Raw genomic sequence first — 20,868 nt, 5'->3', positions numbered from 1 at the left:
TTCTACTGGTTCCATTTGCACTTTCGGGGGAAGGCTCCAGAACGCAGGAGGGCCAGGCTGTTCTCCTTCTGGGCTGAAACTCTCGGTGGTGCAAGGACCCCAGGTCTCCCATGTCCTGGGGCTCTAGCCCACAGGCAAAGGAGACAGAAAATCTGCCATTTCCAATCCCGGACGAGGCCCCTAGAAATGTTACAGGACAACCAAAGACTGCAGAGACTGAAAAAGGTTCAGGAGAGTTTATTAAGGTGATCACCGGCTCAGCCAGACATATGTCCAGAAAGTCTGAGTCCCAAACAAAGGGCTTTCCCTAGTTTTAAACATCTTAAGGTGGGAACTCCGTGAGGTGGGAAGCAAGTTACAGAAGTGAGAAACAAAGGCAATTAATCAAGCATTACAACATTTCTTACATCTTGAGAAAAACATGTCTTGCAACTTAAACTTACCGGTCTTGTGACCCTGCAGCCATGCTAGGGAGGTAAGCAGGGACTTACTGGGCCTGTAATAAACTTTGAGGAATGTGGAGTTGAGAAGTATAGATAAGGTCCACTGACCACAGAGAGAAGACAGGCTGTTAATATTCTCTTTTAACTTGAGTGTAACTCAAGTTAAAGTTGCAGCAACTTCAAGAGGATGTAAAAATTTCTATTACTGCTACAATTAGGTTATAGTTGATTTCATTAATTCCTTCTTCATCTTTACTATGTCTTTCCAGAGAGTGTGATGCCTTTTGAGGTCTAATAAGAGACATTCACAAGTGTTCTCTTTGAGGCCTGCTACCTGGAGGCTTCATCTACTTGAAAAGAACCTTGGTTTCTGCAACTCCCCACCCTTTACCTTAACTCAAGCTGATTTCAACTCTTCAGCCAGAGCTTAGCCCTTTCAACCAATTGCCAATCTGGAGATCTTTAAGTCCACCTATGACCTGAAAACCCAGCCCCTCCTCCTTTGAGATGTCCCAACTTTCCAGGCTGAACCAACATATAAACATTTTTTTTTTTTTTTTGAGACGGAGTCTCGCTCTGTCACCCAGGCTGGCGTGCCCAGGCTGGAGTGCAGTGGCATGATCTCAGCTCACTGCAACCTCCATCTCTCAGGTTCAAGCAATTTTTCTGACTGAGCCTCCTGAGCATGTATTGATTTATGTCTTTGCCTATAATGTCTTTGTCCCTAAAATGTATCAAATCAAACTGTAACCCAATCACCTTGGGCACATGTTCTCAGGACCTCCTGAAGCTGTGTCATGGGTCATGATCCTTAACCATGGCAAAATAAACCTCTAAATTAATTGAGACCTGTCTCAGATACTTTTTAGCTTACAGATTGAGATCTTAACCTGTAAGATTTGACACCATTTCCAGGTAGATAGTGTTGAACTGAAGTAGGACATGACACCCAAGCTGGTGTACACTGGAAAATTGCTTGGTGTAGTGAAAATCCCCCACACATCTAGTGTCAGAAGTGTTATTGTTAGAGTAGGTAGTCAGGCAGATATGGGCAAGGCAAGAAAGGCAAGAATGTCAGGCGACAATCAGGTGATAGCCAGGCAGTTATTAAACTGTCACTCTAAAATAATAATTGGTTGCAGTAGATGCCAGGGAAAGGCAATCTCCTAAGAGATAGAAAACACCTAAGGGTGGTGATCAGCTGCTTTCCACTAAGATCTCAGGAGTTGGGCAAGTGTGCTTAAGCATGTATACAAAGTGGCAAAGTGGCAGAGTTTAACTGGTATACAACTTTCCTCTAGGAACACTTGACTGGTAAGGGAAAAATGCCTCAAATGAGCATGTGCACAACGTCAGTAAAAGACACTGCACATACAGCCCCTCCCAAGTGCTGACAGGCCACTGCGCATGCAGAAAGCCTACGCCAAGGAAAAATCAAAGGAGAGATACAAAACCTTGGCAGCATGCCAATGTATACAACCCCAAGTCAAAAGTCAAACAGGGCACCTGGATCTCTCAAGTTGCCTGCTTGCCCCTCTTCCTTTGGTTCCTGCTCTAAAACTTTCTAATAAACTATCACTCCTGCTCAAAAACTTGCCTCAGTCTCTCACTCTGCCTTATGATGCCTCTTGGATGAATTATTTCCTTTGAAGAGGCAAGAATCAAGTTACTGTAGATCCGTATGGATTCACCACTGCTAACATTATGTTGAGTGCTATGTGAGAGAAAAAAAAACCCTTTTTTTCCCTATCTCTAATAATGAGCTTAACATCAGAATAGAAATAACAGAAGAAAAAAATCAAAGAACTGGAAGCCAGAATTTACTCAACCTGAACAACAGAAAGAAACTAGAATTGGAAAAAAAGAAAAAAAAAGAACAGAGCCTCAGGGACCCGTGAAACTATCATAAAAGATCTACATGGGGACTAAAAATTTACTCCAAGAAATAATGGCTGAAAACTTCTAAAATTTGTCAAGAGACATAACTATAGAATTCAGCAATACAGAAAAAGAAATATACACTAGGACCAAGCGAGGTTTATTCCAGGGAGGCAGGGCTGGTTCAATATTAGAAGATCAGTGTCATCTATCTTATTAACAGGCTAAAGAAGAAAAACATCACATGCTTATAGTAACTGATGCAGAAAAAACACTTGCCAAAATTCAACACCTATTAATGATAAAAATTCTCAGAAAAAAATAGAAGTAGAGGAGAATTTCCTCAACTTGATAAAGGGCATCGACACAAAACCTATAGCTAATATTGTACCTAACCATGAAAGACTGAATGTTTTCCCTCTAAGATCAAAAGCAAGGCAAGGATGTCTGCTCTCATCACTCTTATTCAACGTAGAGCTAGACATTCTAGCTTGTGCAATAAGGCGAGAAAAGGAAATAAAAGGCATATAGATCTAAAAGAAATAAGTAAAATCTGTTTACTTATTTACAGGTATTGTGATTACACAGAAAATCCCAAGGAATCAACAACGGAAGATTCCTAGAACTCAAAAGTGACCAACAAATTCCTCTTTAAGTAAATTTAAGTTGGGTCTCTATCACGTGTAATTGAAAGAGTCCTTTATTTATTCACAAATCCATCAACTATTTATTGAATGCCTAAAATTTGCCAGTAGCTATTCCAAGCAATAGATACACCATCAAACAAAAGAGTTTTTACCCTCAAGGGTGATAGTAAGAGATGTAAAAAGTTAAAAAAAAAAAAAAGGTAAAAGAGAAAAAATGAAGAATGGTACTTTAGAAAAATGTGGTAAGGGAAGAGTTATTTAATAGGACACCTCATAAAATGAAGAATTTGGCCAGGGGGATATCTGAGGGAAGAGTTCCAATCAGTGGAAACTGTGAATTCAGAAAGCCTGAGGCTGAAACAGGCAAGTGTGTTTGAGAAAAAGCAAAGAGGCTGGTGGCTGTCCTCAGTGAGGCAGAGGAAGGGGAATGGGCTGTGGATCAGAGGACCTTGTGCCAGATTATGCAACTCCTTGCAATTCATGTAAGGACTCGGATTTTACCTGGAAAGGAAAGAGAAGCACTGAAAGAGCTGAGCAGGGGAGTAAGTAACCTGATAGCGTTTATGTTTAGTCCTGCCACTTCAACAGATAAACACATCAACGTGTTTGCTGAGATTTAAGCCAACCCATAACCACCCCTCAACTTCTTTCCTTTCAATTTCAAAACTTCTCTATGGCTTCCTCCATCTGTTCTTTCCTCCTTCTGAAAAGTGCTTTCTTTGCCCCTTTACAGAACTAACCACTTCAGCAACTCCTTGGACACTTTCCTTCTTGTGAATAATTTGCTCTATCGGCCCCTCAAAAGCTTGCCGTGTATGTAAATCATTACCTGTAAGAGGAACCGCTGGGAGTCGTGCAAACTTTCATTGTAAACTTTAGCCCAGAATTTGGCTCCTCCTCCAGAATGTCTCCACCAATCAAGGAAAGTGCTTTGGGCCAGTCTTGCTCCTCCGGGTTGTCAGGCTGCTCCTCCCTCTTGTTTTGACTGCTACGAGGAAAAAGCAGATGTGAGAACTCAAGATTCAGGACTGCTCTTCTAGGAAACAAGTCTGCCATAATCTCCAGCTGTGTTGGAATCTGTTAACTAGTGAGTACCTCATCTCCTCTCCTGTGTAAGATTTCCTGAACTGGCACGTCTGATTTTTAGCAAAGATAACAAACAGATGAACAAAACCAACAATCAAAAATGCTGTCATTAAAGTCTTGGGCAGCCAAAGTTTCTCTCAGAATTTCTCAGTTGTGTGATACTATCTATTAAGTGATGAGGAGTATGCACACACAAAAGGCTATAAATGTAGCAGCTGAGTTTTCATATTGAGCCTTTTGGTGCTATTTGATTTTCTGAAAAAGTATGTACATGTGTTAACTTGATTTTTTAAAATTTTAATTTTAATTGAACCGGATGTGGTGGCTCACGCCTGTAATCCCAGCACTTTAGGAGGCCATGGTGGGCAGATGAAGATCACTTAAGGCCAGGAGTTCAAGACCAGCCTGGTCAACATGGTGAAACCCTATCTCTACTGAAAATAAAAAATTAGCCAGGTGTGGTGGCAGGTGCCTGTAACCCCAGCTACTTGGGAGCCTGAGGCAGGAGACTCACTTGAACCTGGGAGGTGGAGGTTGCAGTAAGCTGAGATTGCACCACTGCACTCGAGCCTGGGCGACAGAGCAAGATTCCATCTCAAAAAAAAAAAAAAAAGACCAGGTAGTGGCTGAGTTTTTCACTGTTCTGTCTGCTTAGCTCCCCACCTCGCTGGGTGACAGATCTTCTGCATCATCCAGAACGTATGTAAATTACTTCTAGGAAACTTTGAGAAACACAGATGCAAACCTAAGAGCAGCCAGTTTTCTCCTTTAAGTGGTCAAGGGCAGCTGCAAAAGTTCTGTATAGGAGGGGTTTCAGGCAGGGTCTGGTTGGGGTTGGAGAGAACAGCAGTGGCTTTACCTTGCGTTGACGCTGTATATGTTAAACTACTGTTGTTACTCTTATATTTAGAGGGAGGATGTTTATGGAGATGTGGGGAGGCTAAAGCCCCCTTGGCTGTAGGGACAAAGATCTTGCATTTCAGATGAGACCTGAAATACTTTCAGAGCCCATCTGACCAGGGGTGGTACTGTCTTTCTTAGAAGAGTTTTCCTTATCAGTGTGGCTCACTATAAAAATCCGGAGTCACCCTGGAAAAGTTATCTCAGCTCTTTTACCTACAAATAATTTTATAAACCTGGGAAATAGAAGTTGTAAAATGCTAAGATCAATGAAAAGGGAGGAAAAGAACTTTGCTGAGGAGAAGGCAATCTTATGGTTTTGATGAAGAGGATGTTGATATTTGCTTTTTGGTAGAACAGAATGGTTAGGTTCATTTTAAGCTCTAAATGACTGATCAATTTTCTTTTCAACATACGTTTGAAGGATTCTGAATGTGGTATAGAGTATTGTATGGAAGCTAGGGAAGAAATCATACTAAACTCTTGATTCTATTCAGAATCAGCAAGCTAAGTATGGTATATTTATCCCCAATCATATTGATATTTACATAATTATATAATGTCTTCCTTAATAGTCTATAAGCTTCATGGGAGCAAGACCAGCTGTGTCTTGTTCACAGCTATATTTTCAGCATTTAGTACAGGTCTGGCATATAGCAAGTGTTCAATAAACATATGGGTAATGAATAAATGCATTGTCCAATTTAAATATTAGACTTGCCAGCTAATTCTGTTAAGAGGAGAGCACCCAAGAGCACAGACTGTGACTTGCCAGCATACAACAGGGTCCAGTTTGTGTCTGTTTGTGTATACTTCCTTGTCTGTAAAATGAAAATAATAATAATTAACTGCAAAGTGCTTAACAGTACAACCACCTGCCAGATCTCTGCAAAAATGTTACCTCCCTAGAGAGACCTTCTAAAAGGTCCCTTTTCTCCCATTACTCTCTTTGTTTTCTTGTGTAACATCACATTTATTTATTCCCTTGTTTACTGTATATGTCCTTCCATGAGAGCAGGGAGGACCTTGTCTCTTTCATTCCCTCCTATATCCTCTATGTCTGAAATAATTCATGGCAAGTGATTAATAATTGTTGAATAAATAAGTGAATCATGCCAACCTACCAAGAATGAAGCTCAAGACCTTATGATATTTGTCCACATTCCTGCCTCTTATTTAATAGAATCAGAAATTTTTTCTAATACCTCACAACCATTTAAAAATACTATTCATTTTCACATCCAAGTAATGAAAGAATCAGGACATTCCTTTTGGAAGAAATAGTTTCAACATTTTATCTAAATTGCAAAATTATACAAAAACTCAAGTGATCATTGATAGGGGACCAGTTTAAGAAATTACAGTGCAGTTCTTCACTAGAATGTCATGCAACTGTTAAAAGAAAAAAACATGGCCAAGTGTGTTGGCTCCCACCTATAATCCTAGTGCTTTGTGAGGCTGTGTGTGTGTTTGTGTATATTTCCTTGTCTGTAAAATGGAAATAATAGTAAATAACTGCAAAGTGCTTAGCACAGGAGGATTGCTTGAGGTCAGGAGTTTGAGACCAGCCTGGGCAACATAGCGAGACCCCATCTCTAAAAAAAAAATTTTAAAAACACTTAGCTGGGTGTGGTGGCACACACCTGTAATCCCAGGTACTCTGGAGGCTGAGGCAGGAGGATCGCTTCATCCCAGAAGTTCAAGGCTGCAGTGAGGTATGGTCGTGCCACTACAGTCCAGTCTGGGTGACAGAGTGAGATCCTGTCTTTAGGGGGGGAAAAAAAAGGAAAGAGTAAATAAATAAATACTTATTTAAAAAAATAGAATGGGCCGGGCGCGGTGGCTCAAGCCTGTAATCCCAGCACTTTGGGAGGCCGAGACGGGTGGATCACGAGGTCAGAAGATCGAGACCATCCTGGCGAACACGGTGAAACCCCGTCTCTACTAAAAAATACAAAAAACTAGCCGGGCGAGATGGCGGGCGCCTGTAGTCCCAGTTACTTGGGAGGCTGAGGCAGGAGAATGGCATAAACCCGGGAGGCGGAGCTTGCAGTGAGCTGAGATCCGGCCACTGCACTCCAGCCCGGGCGACAGAGCGAGACTCCGTCTCAAAAAAAAAAAAATAGAATGAAGATCTCTGTGCACTGGTATGGAAAGCCCTCAAAAGGTAGGTTGTTAAAAATGTTTTTAGTGGGCAGAATAGTGTGTATTCTGGGCTATCTGTTGTGTAAAATTGGTGGAGAAATAAGAATCTATACTCATAATTTACTTGAGTGCACATAAAGAAATCCTGAAAAGATAAGTAGAAAGAATAATAGTGGTTTCCTGGGGGTGAGAGCAAATCAGGCAGCTTTGAGACTAGAGGTGGGAGGCAGATATTTTTTTTCTCTATGTACCTTTTATGGTTTTTTTGAGCCATTTGAAGATATTATGCGAAAAAAAATTAAAAACAGAAAGAGACAAGTAGTGTTGGTTACTTCTTCTTTCAGTTGAAGGAAACCTAATGCTAATTCTGTTAAGAGGAGAGCACCCAAGAGCACAGACTGTGACTTGCCAGCATACAACAGGGTCCAGTAGTTCCCTCTCTACCCAATCGCCAATGCCAAACAGAATGACGTTGTTGGACTTAAGGTCTTAACCTGCAGGGCAACTGGGATTCAGAGTGATTTTAGTTCTGTTCTTAAGAGCAGCCTTTTCTCCTAAAGCCTGCCAAGAAATTTTTGCTAATGCTTCCCGGGAACATGACAGACAAGGCCCCTGCTCTAGTAGAGCTTACATCACAGTGCAAAGATAAGCAAACTGCAGCCCATGGGCCAAATCCAGCCCTCCGCCTGTTTTTGTATAGCCTTTATACTAAGAATGGTTTTTAAATTTTTTAATGGTTGAAAAAATAACTAAAAGAGGAACACCAATTCATGACACATGAAAATTAAATGAAATTCTAGTGTCAGTATCCATGAATAAGGTTTTATTAGAACATAGCCATGCCAAAATATATTTATGTATTGTCAATGACTGCTCTGTCAATGGCAGAGTTAAATACCTGCAGCAGAACCATATGGCCCACAAAGCCTCAAATATTTAGTATCTGGCCCTTCACAGAAAAAGTTTGCTGACCCCTATTCTAGTAATATGCTTGGCACCATGATAAGCATTTCACATGCAGTATCCCATTCAGTCTTCAGGAGAAATCTCTGATGGAGGTTCTATTAGTCGCTCCATTGGTAAAATGTGAAACTGAGGTTCAGAGTGATTAATAATTCAAATAAGGTCACACAGTTCATAAGTGGCAAAACTGGGAGACCGTATCACATGACTATATGACTCAGTAGCCAACGTATTTAACCATCATGCTATAGACCAGTGCTTTTCACACTTGAATGTACATACCAGTCACCTGGGATCTTGTCAACGTCTACCAATTCAGCAGATCTAGAGTGGGCCCTGAGAATGTACATTTCTAACAGTCTTCTAGGTGATAATGATGATGATGCTGGTTCACAAATCACAGCCTCTAAATCAGTGATTCTCAACCATGGCTGCTGCACATTAAAATCTGAGGACATTTTAAAAAATATAAATGGTCCCAGAGCCCACTCTCAAATATTCTCATTTAATTGATCCAAGACCTAGGCATCAGAGTATTTTTTTTTTTTTAATGCTTTCTTGGTGATTCAAATGTACAGCGGGACTGCGAACCACTGCTCTGTTGAAATCCTGTTGAATGATAGTAGAAACATTCAAATGGGAATCCAAAGACCAGAGTTCTAGTTCTAACTCTGGTATGACAGAATAAAGCAGGCTGTTTCCCCTCTCTGGGTTTCCAGTTTTCTTTGCAGGTGAAAAAGGAAAAAGCTGAAACCAGATGGTCTCAGAGGGCTCAAGATCACTGAGTTGTCAGGTCTTCACACAAATAAATGGGAAGGACAGAAGTCCCCATGTTTCCTGATGCATTGGGTATATAACATGATGCCCAAACACCAGGTCTGTTTAGGGTAAAACCGCAATAATTGTAGATGTCAGCTAAACTCTCCATTTAGCTGACATCTGCAATTATGTATTGTTTTGGCAATGTATCAATACAGAAATGCTTCCACATAGCCAGACTGCCTTACAGCTAGAATTGTAGTTAGAATGATGATTTAATGATTATGAGAGTAATATGTATTGCAGTGTAAGAAATTTGGAAAATTACAGGAAGTATAATGAGAACTTCAAACACTCATAATCCCTAGAACTGCATTTTTAACAGCCTCAACCAAGTAAATGACATTGTGATCAAATGATTTCCCACAGAAGCAGGCAATGGCCGAGAGGGGCCTCCCCCACAAAAGTCCTAAATATTAAAGCCCCATTATTACATCTCTAGTAAATGCAGCTCCAAGCCTGGACTTGAAAGTAGCATGGGCCCCTATTGAGAGCATGGGAACTGCAGCCTATCAACTAGACAGTTTATAAACTGTGACAGTGCTTTCATGTCTAATTTTTATTGGGCTACTCTCGATTTCTTCATCTACAGATTATCCACTGTGAAAAAGGCTCCTTAACATTTCTGCCCTACTTTGAAATCTGCAGGTGAAAGATATTAGACAAGAAGGCGTAGCCCTTTGCTTTCAGTGAGATTAAGTGGGTGACCCAGATCTTTACTTCTTTAGAAATGCATGTGGGAGTCAATAGTGCACAGTATTCTGGAGAATGGACTAGGACCTGAAAGTTCTGGGTTCACATCCAGCCAATGCCTCTTACTAGTCATTTTCTCAATCTGTAAACAGAGATGATAATAGTACCTACTTCACAGGGTTTCTCTGAGGATTTAATAAAATGAGCACAGTGTTTGGAACACAGAGTGTATGCAGAAAATGGTACCATCATGATGATTATCAATAATAATAACGAAACTCAGCCACTTTGGGGTATGGCTACCTTCAGGACAGAAACAAATATATGTCCTTTTGCTGGTCTTTTAGATGAATTGGTCTCTGTGCAAATCCTGAGTGCTAAAGTTTCCAACAAGACTGATGCTAGCTTGTGTCACCATGAAGATGCTACATCATGCCAAGTGTTTTCAGCGCCTAACAATTTTTGGTTCTGTGAGGGCATTGCATAAAGATAATAGAAGAGCAACCCCTCAGAATTTTTCCAACTATGAATCCATGAAACAGGACTTCAGACTGGAGATTCCAGAGTATTTCAACTTTGCTAAAGATGTCCTGGACCAATGGACTAATATGGAAAAGGTATGGGGGAAGGGCCAGTCAGACCACAATTTCTCAACTGGGAGTGATTTTACCCCTAGGTAACATCTCTAATGTCTGGAAATATTTTTGTTGCCATGATAGGGGCAGAGGCAGTTGCTACTGGCATTTAACAGGCAAAAGCCAGGGATTCTACTAAATATCCCATAATGCACAGGGCAGCCTCCAGAACAAAGAATTATTTGACCCGAAATGTCAATAGTTCCATGGTTAGTTGAGAGACCCTGGATTACATAAATGTAGAATTCTAGGTTGACTTAAAAAAAAAAAAAAAAAAAAATGGAGAAGAGTGAAAAGTAATTCCGAGAGTCAGAAATGGTAGAAAAGGAGGCACAGAAAAATCTTTGGGGAAAATATAAAGGATGCAAGAATTCTCACTTATTGGAAAGAAAAATGATCAGGCTAAATGGGAAATGATTTGGGCCAAAAGAAACGACATGGCTTCCAATGTCTAGAAATAAGGACCCCAAGTTATTATTTTTCCTGTTATTTTTAGTTATGTAATAATTATACATAGTTATGGGGTACAGAGATATTTTTTGATACATGTATAAAATGTGTAGTGATCAAATCAGGGTAAATAGACTACCCATCATCTCAAACATGCATCATTTCTTTGTGCTGGGAGCATTCAAAATCCTCTCTCCTAGCTTTTTGAACATATACAATAAATTATTCTTAACTGTTTTCACTCTACAGTGCTATAGAACACTAGAACTCATTCCTCCCATCTAGCTATAATTTTGCATCCCTTACCCAACCTCTTTCTATCCTCCTCTCCCCACTACCCTTCTCAGCCTCTAATAGCCACAATTCCACTCTCTACTTCTATGAGCTCTTTTCAGGCTGGAGTGCAGTGGTGTGATCTCAGTCCACTACAACCTCCGCCTCAGGGGTTCAAGCAATTCTCGTGCCTCAGCCTTCGGAGTAGCTGGGACTACAGGCACCTGCCACCATGCCAGCTAATTTTTGTATTTTTAGTAGAGACAGGGTTTTGCCATGTTAGCCAGGCTGACCGTGAACTCCTGGTCTCAAGTGATCTGCCCACCTTGGCCTCCCAAAGCGCTGGTATTACAGGTGTGAGCCACCCATCGCACTGGGCCGAGCTCCTTTTTTTAAAAATTTTTTTTATTTTTTATTTTTTTAAGAGACAGTGTCTTACTCTGTTGCCCAGGCTGAAGTTCAGTGAAGCTCATTTTTTTAAGCTCCCACATATGAGTAAGAACATGTGGCATTTATCTTTCCATGTCTGACTTATTTCACTTAACATAATGTCCTCCAACTTCATACATGTTGCCACAAATAACCGATTTTCATTCTTTTTTATGGCTGAATAGTATTGCACTGCGTATATATACCACATTTTCTTTATCCATTCATCTGTTGATGGACACTTAAGTTGATTCCATATCTTGGCTATTATGTACAGTGCTACAATAAACATGGTAGTGCAGATATCTCTTTGATAGACTGATTTCCTTTCCTTTGAAAAAATACCCAGTGGTGAGATTGCTAAATCATATGGTAGTTCTATTTTTAGGTTTTTTAGAAGTCTTTGTATTGTTTTCTGCAATGGCGTACTAATTTATATTCTCACCAATAGTGTTTAAGAGTTCCCTTTTCTCCACATCCTCTCAAGCGTTTGTTATCTTTTGTCTTTTTGATAATAGCCATTCTAACTGGGTTAAGATCATATCTTATTGTGGTTTTGATTTGAACTACCCTGATGATTAATGATGTTGAGCATATTTGCATATACTTGCTGCCAATTAGTATGTCTTTTGAGAAATGTCTATTCAGATTCTATGCCCATTTTTTAATTGAATTATTTGTTTGGTTTTTTGTTTGGTTGGTAGTGGTGGTTGTTTTTGGTGTTGGTTTATTTGCATTCTCTGTATATTCTGAATATTAATTCCTTGTCAGGTGAATAGTTCACAAATATTTTATCCCATTCTACATCCTGTCTCTTCTCTCTGTTGATTGCTTCCTTTACTGTTCAGAAGCTTTTTACCTCTGTATAGTCCCATTTGTCTGTTTTTGTTTTTGTTGCCTGTGTTTTCATATCCTTATCGCTAAAATATTTGCTTAGAGGAGTCTCAGAGCCTACTCTGGCTCAGGAAGCTGCCTGAGTTTATTAAATGTATTATAAAATTTGTAAAAATTTAAAAATTAAAATTAAAATAAAAAATAAAACATTTGCCTAGATCAATGACTTGAAGCATTTGCGCTGTTTTCTTCAGTTGTTTTATAGTTTTGAGTCTTACATTTAAGTCTATAATCCAGTTTGAGTTGATTTTTGTATATGGTGAAAGATAGGGCTCTAGTCTTAGTCTACTGCATATGGATACCACTTTTCCTCGGACCATGTACTGAAGAGGATATCCTTTCCTCAGTGTATGTTCTTGGCACCTTTGTTGAAAATCTGTTATTTCTGGGTTCTCTATTCTGTTTCATTGGTCTCTGCATCTGTTTTTATGCCAGTACCGTGCTGTTTTGGTTACTATAGCTCTGTAGTGTGATTTGAAGTTAGGAAGTGTGGTGTCTTTGTCTAGTTTTGGTGTCAGGGTAATGCTGACTGGTAGAATGCACTAGGAAGAATTCCTTCTTCTTCAATTTTTAAAAATATTTTCAGAAAAATTAATGTTAGGACTGGGAGTGGTGGCTCACGCTTGTAATCCCAGCACTTTAGGAGGCCGAGGAGGGTGGATCACCTGAGGTCAGGAGTTCGAGACCAGCCTGGCCAACATGGTTAAACTGCGTCTCTACTAAAAATACAAAAATTAGCCTGGCATGGTGGTGCATGCCTGTAATCCCAGCTACTAGGGAGGCTGAGGCAGGAGAATCGCTTTAACCTGGGAGGCAGAGGTGGCAGTGAACCGAGATCACACCATTGCACTCCAGCCTAGACGATAAGAATGAGACTCCATCTTGGCGTGAACCTGGGAGGCGGAGCTTGCAGTGAGCCGAGATCGTGCCACTGCACTTCAGCCTGGGCGACAGAGCGAGACTCCGTCTCAAAAAAAAAAAAAAAAAAAAAAAAAAGATGTAGTGTTAGTTCTTTTTTAAAAGTTTGGTAGAATTCAGCAGTAAAGCCATCCAATTCTGGGCTTTTTATTACTGGTTCAATCTCATTACACATTATTGGTCTGTTCAGGTTTTCTATCATGGTAGGTTATGTGTGTCCAGGACTTTATCCATTTCCTCTACGTTTTCCAATTTGCTGGCATATAGTTGTTCATAACAGTCTTTAATGATGCTTTGTATTTCTGTGGTACAGTTGTAATGTCTCCTTTTTCATTTCTGATTTTATTTATTTGGGTCTTCTCTCTTTTTTTCTTAATCTAACTAAAGATTTGTCTATTTTGTTTTTCTTCAAAAAAATTTGTTTTGTTGATCTTTTGTAATTTTTGCCTCAATTCATTTATTTCTGCTCTGATCTTTATTATTTCTTTCTTTGTACTAATTTTGGGTTTAGTTTGTCATTACTTTTCTTGTTCCTTGAGGTGCATTCTTAGATTGTTTATTTGAAATCTTTCTGCTTTTTTGATATAGGTGTTTATGGCTATAAACTTCCCTCTTAACACTGTGTTTGCTTTATCTCATTGATTTTGATATGTTTCCATTTTCATTAGTTTCAAGAAATTTTTTGCTTTCCTTCTCAATTTCATCATCGACTCGCTGGTCATTCAGGAGCATATTGTTTAATTTCCATGTATGTGTACACTTTCCAAAGTTCCTCATTACTGATATCTAGTTTTATTCCATTGTGGTCTAAGAACATACTTGGTATGATTTCAATTTTTAAAAATTTGTTGAAATTTGTTTTGTGCCCTAACATATGGTCTATTCTGGAGAATATGCCATGTGCTGATGAGAAGAAGAATGTGTATTCTGTAGCTGTTGGATAAAATGTTGTGTAAATATCTGTTAGGTCCATTTGGTCCAAAGTGCAGTGTAAAACCAATGTTTCTTTGTTAATTTTCTGTCTAGATGATCCGTCTAATGCCGAGGGTGGAGTGTTAAAGTCCCAAACATTGTTGTATTGGAGTCTATCTGTTTACATCTAATGATATTTGCTTTACATATCTGGGTGCACTGATATTGGGTGCATATATATTTACAACTGTTATATCCTCTTGCTGAATTGATCTATTTATCATTATATAATGACCTTCTTTGCCTCTTTTTATGTTTACTGACTTAAAGTCTATTTCACGTGATATAAGTGTAGCTATTCCTGCACACTTTCGGTTTCTATTAGTTTGAAATATTGTTTTCCATCTCTTCATTTTCTATGTATATCTTTTTTTTTTTGACAGAGTCTCACTCTGTCGCCAGGCTGGAGTGCAGTGGCGTGATCTCAGCTCACTGCAACCTCCGCCTCCTGGATTCAAGTGATTCTACTGCCTCAGCCTCCCAAGTTGCTGGGACTATAGGTGCACGCCATCATGCCCAGCTAATTTTTGTATTTTTAGTAGAGACAGGTTTCACCATGTTGGCCAGTATAGTCTCAGTCTCTTGACTTCGTGTTCCCCCCTCCTCGGCCTCCCAAAGTGCTGGGATTACAGGCATGAGCCACCGCGCCTGGCCCTATCTATGTGTATCTTTACAGGTGAAGTCAGTTTCTTGTAGGCAGCCTATAGTTGGGTCTTGTTTTTTATCCATTCAGTCAGTCCATACAGTCCATATCTTTTAACTGGGGAATTTAAACTGTTTACATTCAAGATTGTTATTGATAGGTATTATTTTGTTCATCATGAGGATGCCAGCAGTGGCTCCAGTGGGTCCCAGGCAGGCTGATTCTCAGGCTCCCAGGTGGTGTGCATGGGCACTGTCAGTAGCGGTGGTAAGCCTCAAGTGAGTCAGACCTCAGGTCCTTTGGCAGTGCACATGGATACTTGTAGTAGTGGCGGCCTGAATGGGCCAGTCCTTGGGTCCCCAGATGGCAATGCAGGCACAAAGCGGCTCTGCCACGAGAGGGGGCAAGATCATGTTCATGGCAGCAGGCTCAGGAAGGTAGCTCTCAGGCTCTGGGGAGCGTGCTTTAGTGCCTTATGTCCTGGGGCAGCCTCCCTGATGTGCTGGACTGCCTGTTCCCTGGGGTGTTGAGTGCTGTGTGTAGGCTCGGATGCCAGTGGCCTGGCCGTATCACTGGATCCACCTGGTGTTGGAATGCTGCAGCCCTCTAGGGGAATGTGTGGAGATGTCAGCAAGGCCCCAGGGATGTGGAGATGCAGGGGCTATTGGCCCGAGGGCAAGATGTAGTATGGTGGTAGCTCTGTTCCTAAAATGATGCCATGCTGTAGTAGCTCGGATCCTGGGGTTTCTTGCAGGGGGACCTGGTATGAACTTCCTCTCTGGAACAATGTTATACTATAGTAGTGTACTATACTCTACAGCGTTCACTAGGCTCAGGGCCTGTGAGGACAGAGGGGCTCTCCTGTAGGTGGTTTTTCAGGCATCTGTGATGGGAATGTGGACTGCTGAGGATCTTCCACTTACATTTTCCCCAAAATAGGGAGTCCCTCTGGATTCTGTGCTGATCCTGGCCAGCTGCTGTTCTTCCCTCTCTATACATTTCATCTCTAGTTTTCAGGTCTCAGAGAGTTTTGTCACTTCCTTGCTAAATTCCAGTGTTATCCTTTGACATTCTATTTGTCATGTGGTTATCTGCTCACTGTCTTGGTCCTTCTGGTAGGAGGTTAATACTGGGCATCTCTAGTCATCCATCTGGATGGTGTCTCCATCCAGAGTTATTTCCAAATACTCCATCTGTATTCTAACTAATGACTTGTGGATTTTCTTCAGCTAATCTATTCCATTGAGTCAGTTGGCCCAGAATTTAGCTGTATAACAACCTTTAAATCCGTGACTGGTTTGTCTTTCCTCAGGCTGGAAAGAAACCTTCAAATCCAGCCTTCTGGTGGATCAATGGAAAAGGAGAAGAGGTGCGATGGAGTTTTGAGGAACTGGGATCTCTGTCCAGAAAATTTGCCAATATACTTTCAGAAGCCTGTTCCCTACAAAGAGGAGATCGGGTAATTCTGATTCTGCCCAGGGTCCCAGAGTGGTGGCTTGCAAATGTGGCCTGTCTGCGAACAGGTTAGTATTGCTTTCTGATCATATTTAATACAAAGCTGGATGGGAGATTTTCCAGAACACCTAAGTAATCATGATACATTGATTCTGGTGTGGGCTTATTGTCACAGAGTGCCTTTAAATTGTATGAAAGTGTTAGGCCATAGTAGGCTAATTCCTTATCCCTAGATGGAACATCTTTAAAAGATAACCTTAGCGTTACAGCCTCACAAAAATTGTTGTGTTACCGTGATTAGAAAAAAAAAAAAAAGATATTCTAAAGAACCTGTTTTCTGGTCCTGGTTGTCGGTTTCTTGAAGAACCCTGCTGGAGAGGACTGGTCCTTCCCAAAGTGAAATGATGAGCCAGTGTCAAGAGTCCAGGAATGGCAGACATGTGTTCCCCAATTGTCTTGCCTCCTGTGTCACCTGGGAAGAGCAAAACCTATTGTGAAGTGAATGCTTTCCATCCCTCTCTTAAGGAGACTTAAGGGTGGCGGGGCCCAGGAGGAAGATCTATATATTTTTGAGAGTCCATTTATCCTTTGAGAAAATAATACCCAAAGCTTACTGAGCACGGTTCTAAGTTCTTTACATGTTTTAACTCATTTAATCCCCTAATTATCCTGTAAGAGAAGTACTATTATTGTCATATCGTTTTACAGATGCAGAACCTGAAGCTCACAGAGGTGAAGTGGCTTGTCCCAAGTCCCAGCTATAAGAGTGTCTGGTTCTAGAACACTCTTAATCCTTATACTTCATCTTACAGTATAATATACAACCAGCAGGAATAGAACCACAGAAAAGATGAATGCCTCCACCCGTCCTTTTGGAAAGAAATCATAAAGCAATCATATACATTTTAAGAGGCACTAAGCTGAAGTGGTGAAGTGTACAGTTCTGGAGTCAGGCTACAGGGTTCAGTTCCTGCACTGTCACTTACTACTTAAGTGATATCTTGGGCAAGTTATTCATAGTTGTTATGTTTGGGGATTTTTTTTTGGTGGGGACTGAATGAGTTAAAACATATAATCAAATAATAAATATTGGTTAATATTACTTTTCAATCAAAACCTTCTTCAAGCTCAAAGTTATGGATGGTCTTCAAATAAAGAATAATTATCCAGTATTTAACATGCTTTCATGTTAGGCCAAAAGGGTCATAGACTCTGAAATCCCTTGAAAGGCAAAAGCAGATAAGTGGAAGTAAGATAAATAGATACCTTCCTGGTAAACTGACTAACTCATTCTGAGAAATACAGAATGTATAGATGGTATCTACACTACTCTAACTAACATAATGAAGCCTTTCTTCTAAACACTGTTTCTTTTCTGCCCCTTTAGGGACAGTTTTAATTCCAGGAACCACTCAGCTGACCCAGAAAGACATTCTCTACAGACTACAATCTTCAAAAGCAAACTGCATCATCACCAATGATGTTTTAGCCCCAGCAGTAGATGCTATTGCACCCAAATGTGAAAATCTGCACTCCAAGCTGATCGTATCAGAGAACTCCAGAGAGGGGTGGGGGAACCTTAAGGAGATGATGAAGTGAGTAGCCATGCTTATTGTAGAACAGCTTCCCAAAAGGAAAGGCAACAATAAAAAGATACTAAATCTAGTAGTGATTAGAAAAATGCAAATTAAAACAACAGGCAAAGAGAACAGTTGGTAGTTGTTGCTGCATTAATAGTACTAAACTCTGAAGTAGGAAGGAGCTTGGAGTGCTTTTTGTAGGTTGGGATCCCCTGAGATGGAGATTGGTGTATAGGAGTTTATTAAGGAGTTCTTTTGGGATTAACACCTGTGAAGGATGGGTAAGAATGTAGGATTGGGCAGAGAAAGAAATTTATTCGCGATGGATTCCCTACAAAGCCTTCGGTCAACCCCCTGGGACCTCTGAAGGTTGAACAGCTCCTCAAAGCTGTTCCCAGCTAAAGCAAGAGGTCCTGGACTTTATACACCCACACTGATCAGTAATTGGATGTGGGTTGTCCCTAGGAGTCAAGACCTTTAACAAAGCAGCTCTCTTCAGTCAAGGCAATCTCTAAAGAGGGCTCCCAGCACCTGTGGGGATTACGACCTTCACTCCTGCAGAGGGCTCTTAGAAGTGCAACACAGCATCAATCACAGAGCTGTTATGATCTCCCAGGGAAATTGATCACAGTCAGTCCTTCAGTGTTGGCTATCCCGTTCCCTTGCTGACAGCAACACTGGTATCAGGTTAAAATAAGAAAAATGCTTAATGTTAATGGATGCAATTATAAAACTGAATTTCACTGATGCTGAAGCCTAGCATGGAGTGCTTCCATGGGTTACTTGGAACTCTTGCCAGGTACTGGTTAATTCTTAGAATTGGGCTGGCAGCAAAGTCCTTCTCTAGAATGAGCTTCCTACCTTTACTCAAGGATTTGGGAGCATGCTTGCAACTATGGACTTTTTCCTACCGCATTTAAAATTGCTAATACCGAGTTCTTGCCAAAGGCCAAGTACTGTTCTAATAAAAATAATATTATAATTGCAATCATAGCTTATATTGATATGGTTATGTGCCAGAAACTATTCTAAGGACTTCAGATATATTACTTCATGTAAACCTCACAGCAACCTAGGTACTACAATTATACGCTGAATAAGGTCAAATGCTCGTACCTGGCAGAGCTAACTTTCAAACCCAGGCAGTATGGGTGCTGAGCCTACACTCCTCACTTCTGTATGTACTGCCTCTACTAAGAGATCAGTACGATAACCCTGCCTCAGGTTTGAGGGCAACAGTATCGGTGATGGAAGTGATAGGAACACAGCTATAGATACCATTTTTTTTTTTTAGACGGAGTCTTGCTCTGTTGCCCAGGCTGGAGTGCAGTGGCGCAATCTTGGCTTACAACCTCCGCCTCCCAAGTTCAAGCAATTCTTCTGCCTCAGCCTTCCAAGTAGCTGGGATTACAGGCATGTCCCACTATGCCCAGCTAATCTTTTGTATTTTTAGTAGAGACAGGGTTTCACCGTGTTAGCCGGGATGGTCTCAATCTCCTGACCTCATGATCTGCCTGCCTCGGCCTTCCAAAGTGCTGGGATTACAGGTGTGAGCCACTTCGCCTGGCCTATAGACAGTATTTTTAATTAACTAAGATAATTATGAAATCATAGACTGAACACTTGGTGTAGCTTTGTCAGGTTTTGAAAACAGCTTTTCAGCCAGGCGTGGTGGCTGATGCTTGTAAATCATCACTTTAGGAGGCTGAGGTGGGATGATGGTTTGAGTCCAGGAGTTCAGGACCAGCTTGGGAAACATAGTGAAACCTCTTCTCTACATAAATAAAAATAATTAGCCAGGCGTGATGATGCACATCTGTAGTCCCAGCCTACTTGGGAGGCTGAGGTAGGAAGATTGCTTGAACCCAGGAGGTCAAGGCTGCAATGAGCTGTGATTGAGCCACTGCACTCCAGCCTGGGTGAGAGACAGAGACCCTGTCTAAAAAAAAAAAAAAAAAAAAAAGGCCGGGCGCGATGGCTCAAGCCTGTAATCCCAGCACTTTGGGAGGCCGACACGGGCGGATCACGAGGTCAGGAGATCAAGACCATCCTGGCTGACACGGTGAAACCCTGTCTCTAGTAAAAAATACAAAAAACTAGCCGGGTGAGGTGGTGGGCGCCTGTAGTCCCAGCTACTCGGGAGGCTGAGGCAGGAGAATGGCGTGAACCCGGGAGGCGGGGCTTGCAGTGAGCTGAGATCCAGCCACTGCACTCCAGCCTGGGTGGCAGAGCGAGACTCCGTCTCAAAAAAAAAAAAAAAAAAGGAAGGAAGGAAGGAAGGAAGAAAAGAAAATAGCTTTTCTATATTTCTCATGAATGGCCTGGAATGGCCTTTTTGTTTCTACTCACTTTCATCCCCACATGCCTGGATAAATCCGTGTGCATCTTAGACACTTGATATGTATGCGTGCAGCTGCCCTAATGTGTGATTTGTATAGAAGTCTGATTATCCTTTGGAACTAAAAGGTTTTCTTTCTCTTTAACTGGAATTCTTTCTTCCCTGGATGGATGGTTAGATCCTGTTCAATGTTATTGTCTACTATATCCAGAGAGTCTATATATGTAGACTCCCTTGTGGGAAACAGAAAAACCATCCTTTCATAGTTGGCAAACTTTTTTTTTTTTTTTTTTTTTTTTTCTGGAGCCAGAGTCTTGCTCTGTCACCTAGGCTGGAGTACAGTGGCTCGATCTTGGCTCACTGCAACCTCCACCTCCCAGGTTCAAGCAATTCTCAGCCTCCTGAGTAGCTGGGATTACAGGTATGTGTCACTGTTCCTGGCTAATTTTTGTATTTTCAGTAGAGACAGGGTTTCTCCATTTTGGCCAGGCTGGTCTCGAACTCCTGACCTCAGGTAATTCACCCGCCTCAGCCTCCCAAAGTGCTGGGATTACAGGCGTGAGCCACCATGCCCACCCTCAGCAAACATTTTCTGTAAAAGGGACAGAGAATAAATACTTAAGGCCTTGCAGGCCATATAGTCAGTCTCATCACAGCTACTCAACTCTGCCATTGCAGTGTGAAAGCAACCACAGATAATACATCAA

At 41.1% G+C, this 20,868-nt stretch overlaps 1 protein-coding gene across 1 annotated transcript in view; it reads left to right on the top strand.

Annotated features, from left to right (window-relative positions):
* Positions 1 to 3,614: 3,614 nt before the first annotated feature.
* The window catches only part of ACSM3 (acyl-CoA synthetase medium chain family member 3), a 35,795-nt gene continuing 18,541 nt past the window's right edge, over positions 3,615 to 20,868 (top strand). The window contains exons 1-4 of the mRNA XM_025371500.1: positions 3,615 to 4,055; positions 9,922 to 10,191; positions 16,101 to 16,311; positions 17,631 to 17,838. Coding sequence (XP_025227285.1) covers positions 9,973 to 10,191; positions 16,101 to 16,311; positions 17,631 to 17,838 — 638 coding nt within the window. The 5' untranslated portion in view covers positions 3,615 to 4,055; positions 9,922 to 9,972. The remainder of the gene's footprint in view (positions 4,056 to 9,921; positions 10,192 to 16,100; positions 16,312 to 17,630; positions 17,839 to 20,868) is intronic.

The sequence above is a fragment of the Theropithecus gelada genome, chromosome 20, assembly GCF_003255815.1.
Source record: "Theropithecus gelada isolate Dixy chromosome 20, Tgel_1.0, whole genome shotgun sequence".
Classification (NCBI taxonomy): domain Eukaryota; kingdom Metazoa; phylum Chordata; class Mammalia; order Primates; family Cercopithecidae; genus Theropithecus; species Theropithecus gelada.
Note: the sequence above shows the minus strand (reverse complement) of the source record. Positions and strands in the feature narration are given on the sequence as shown.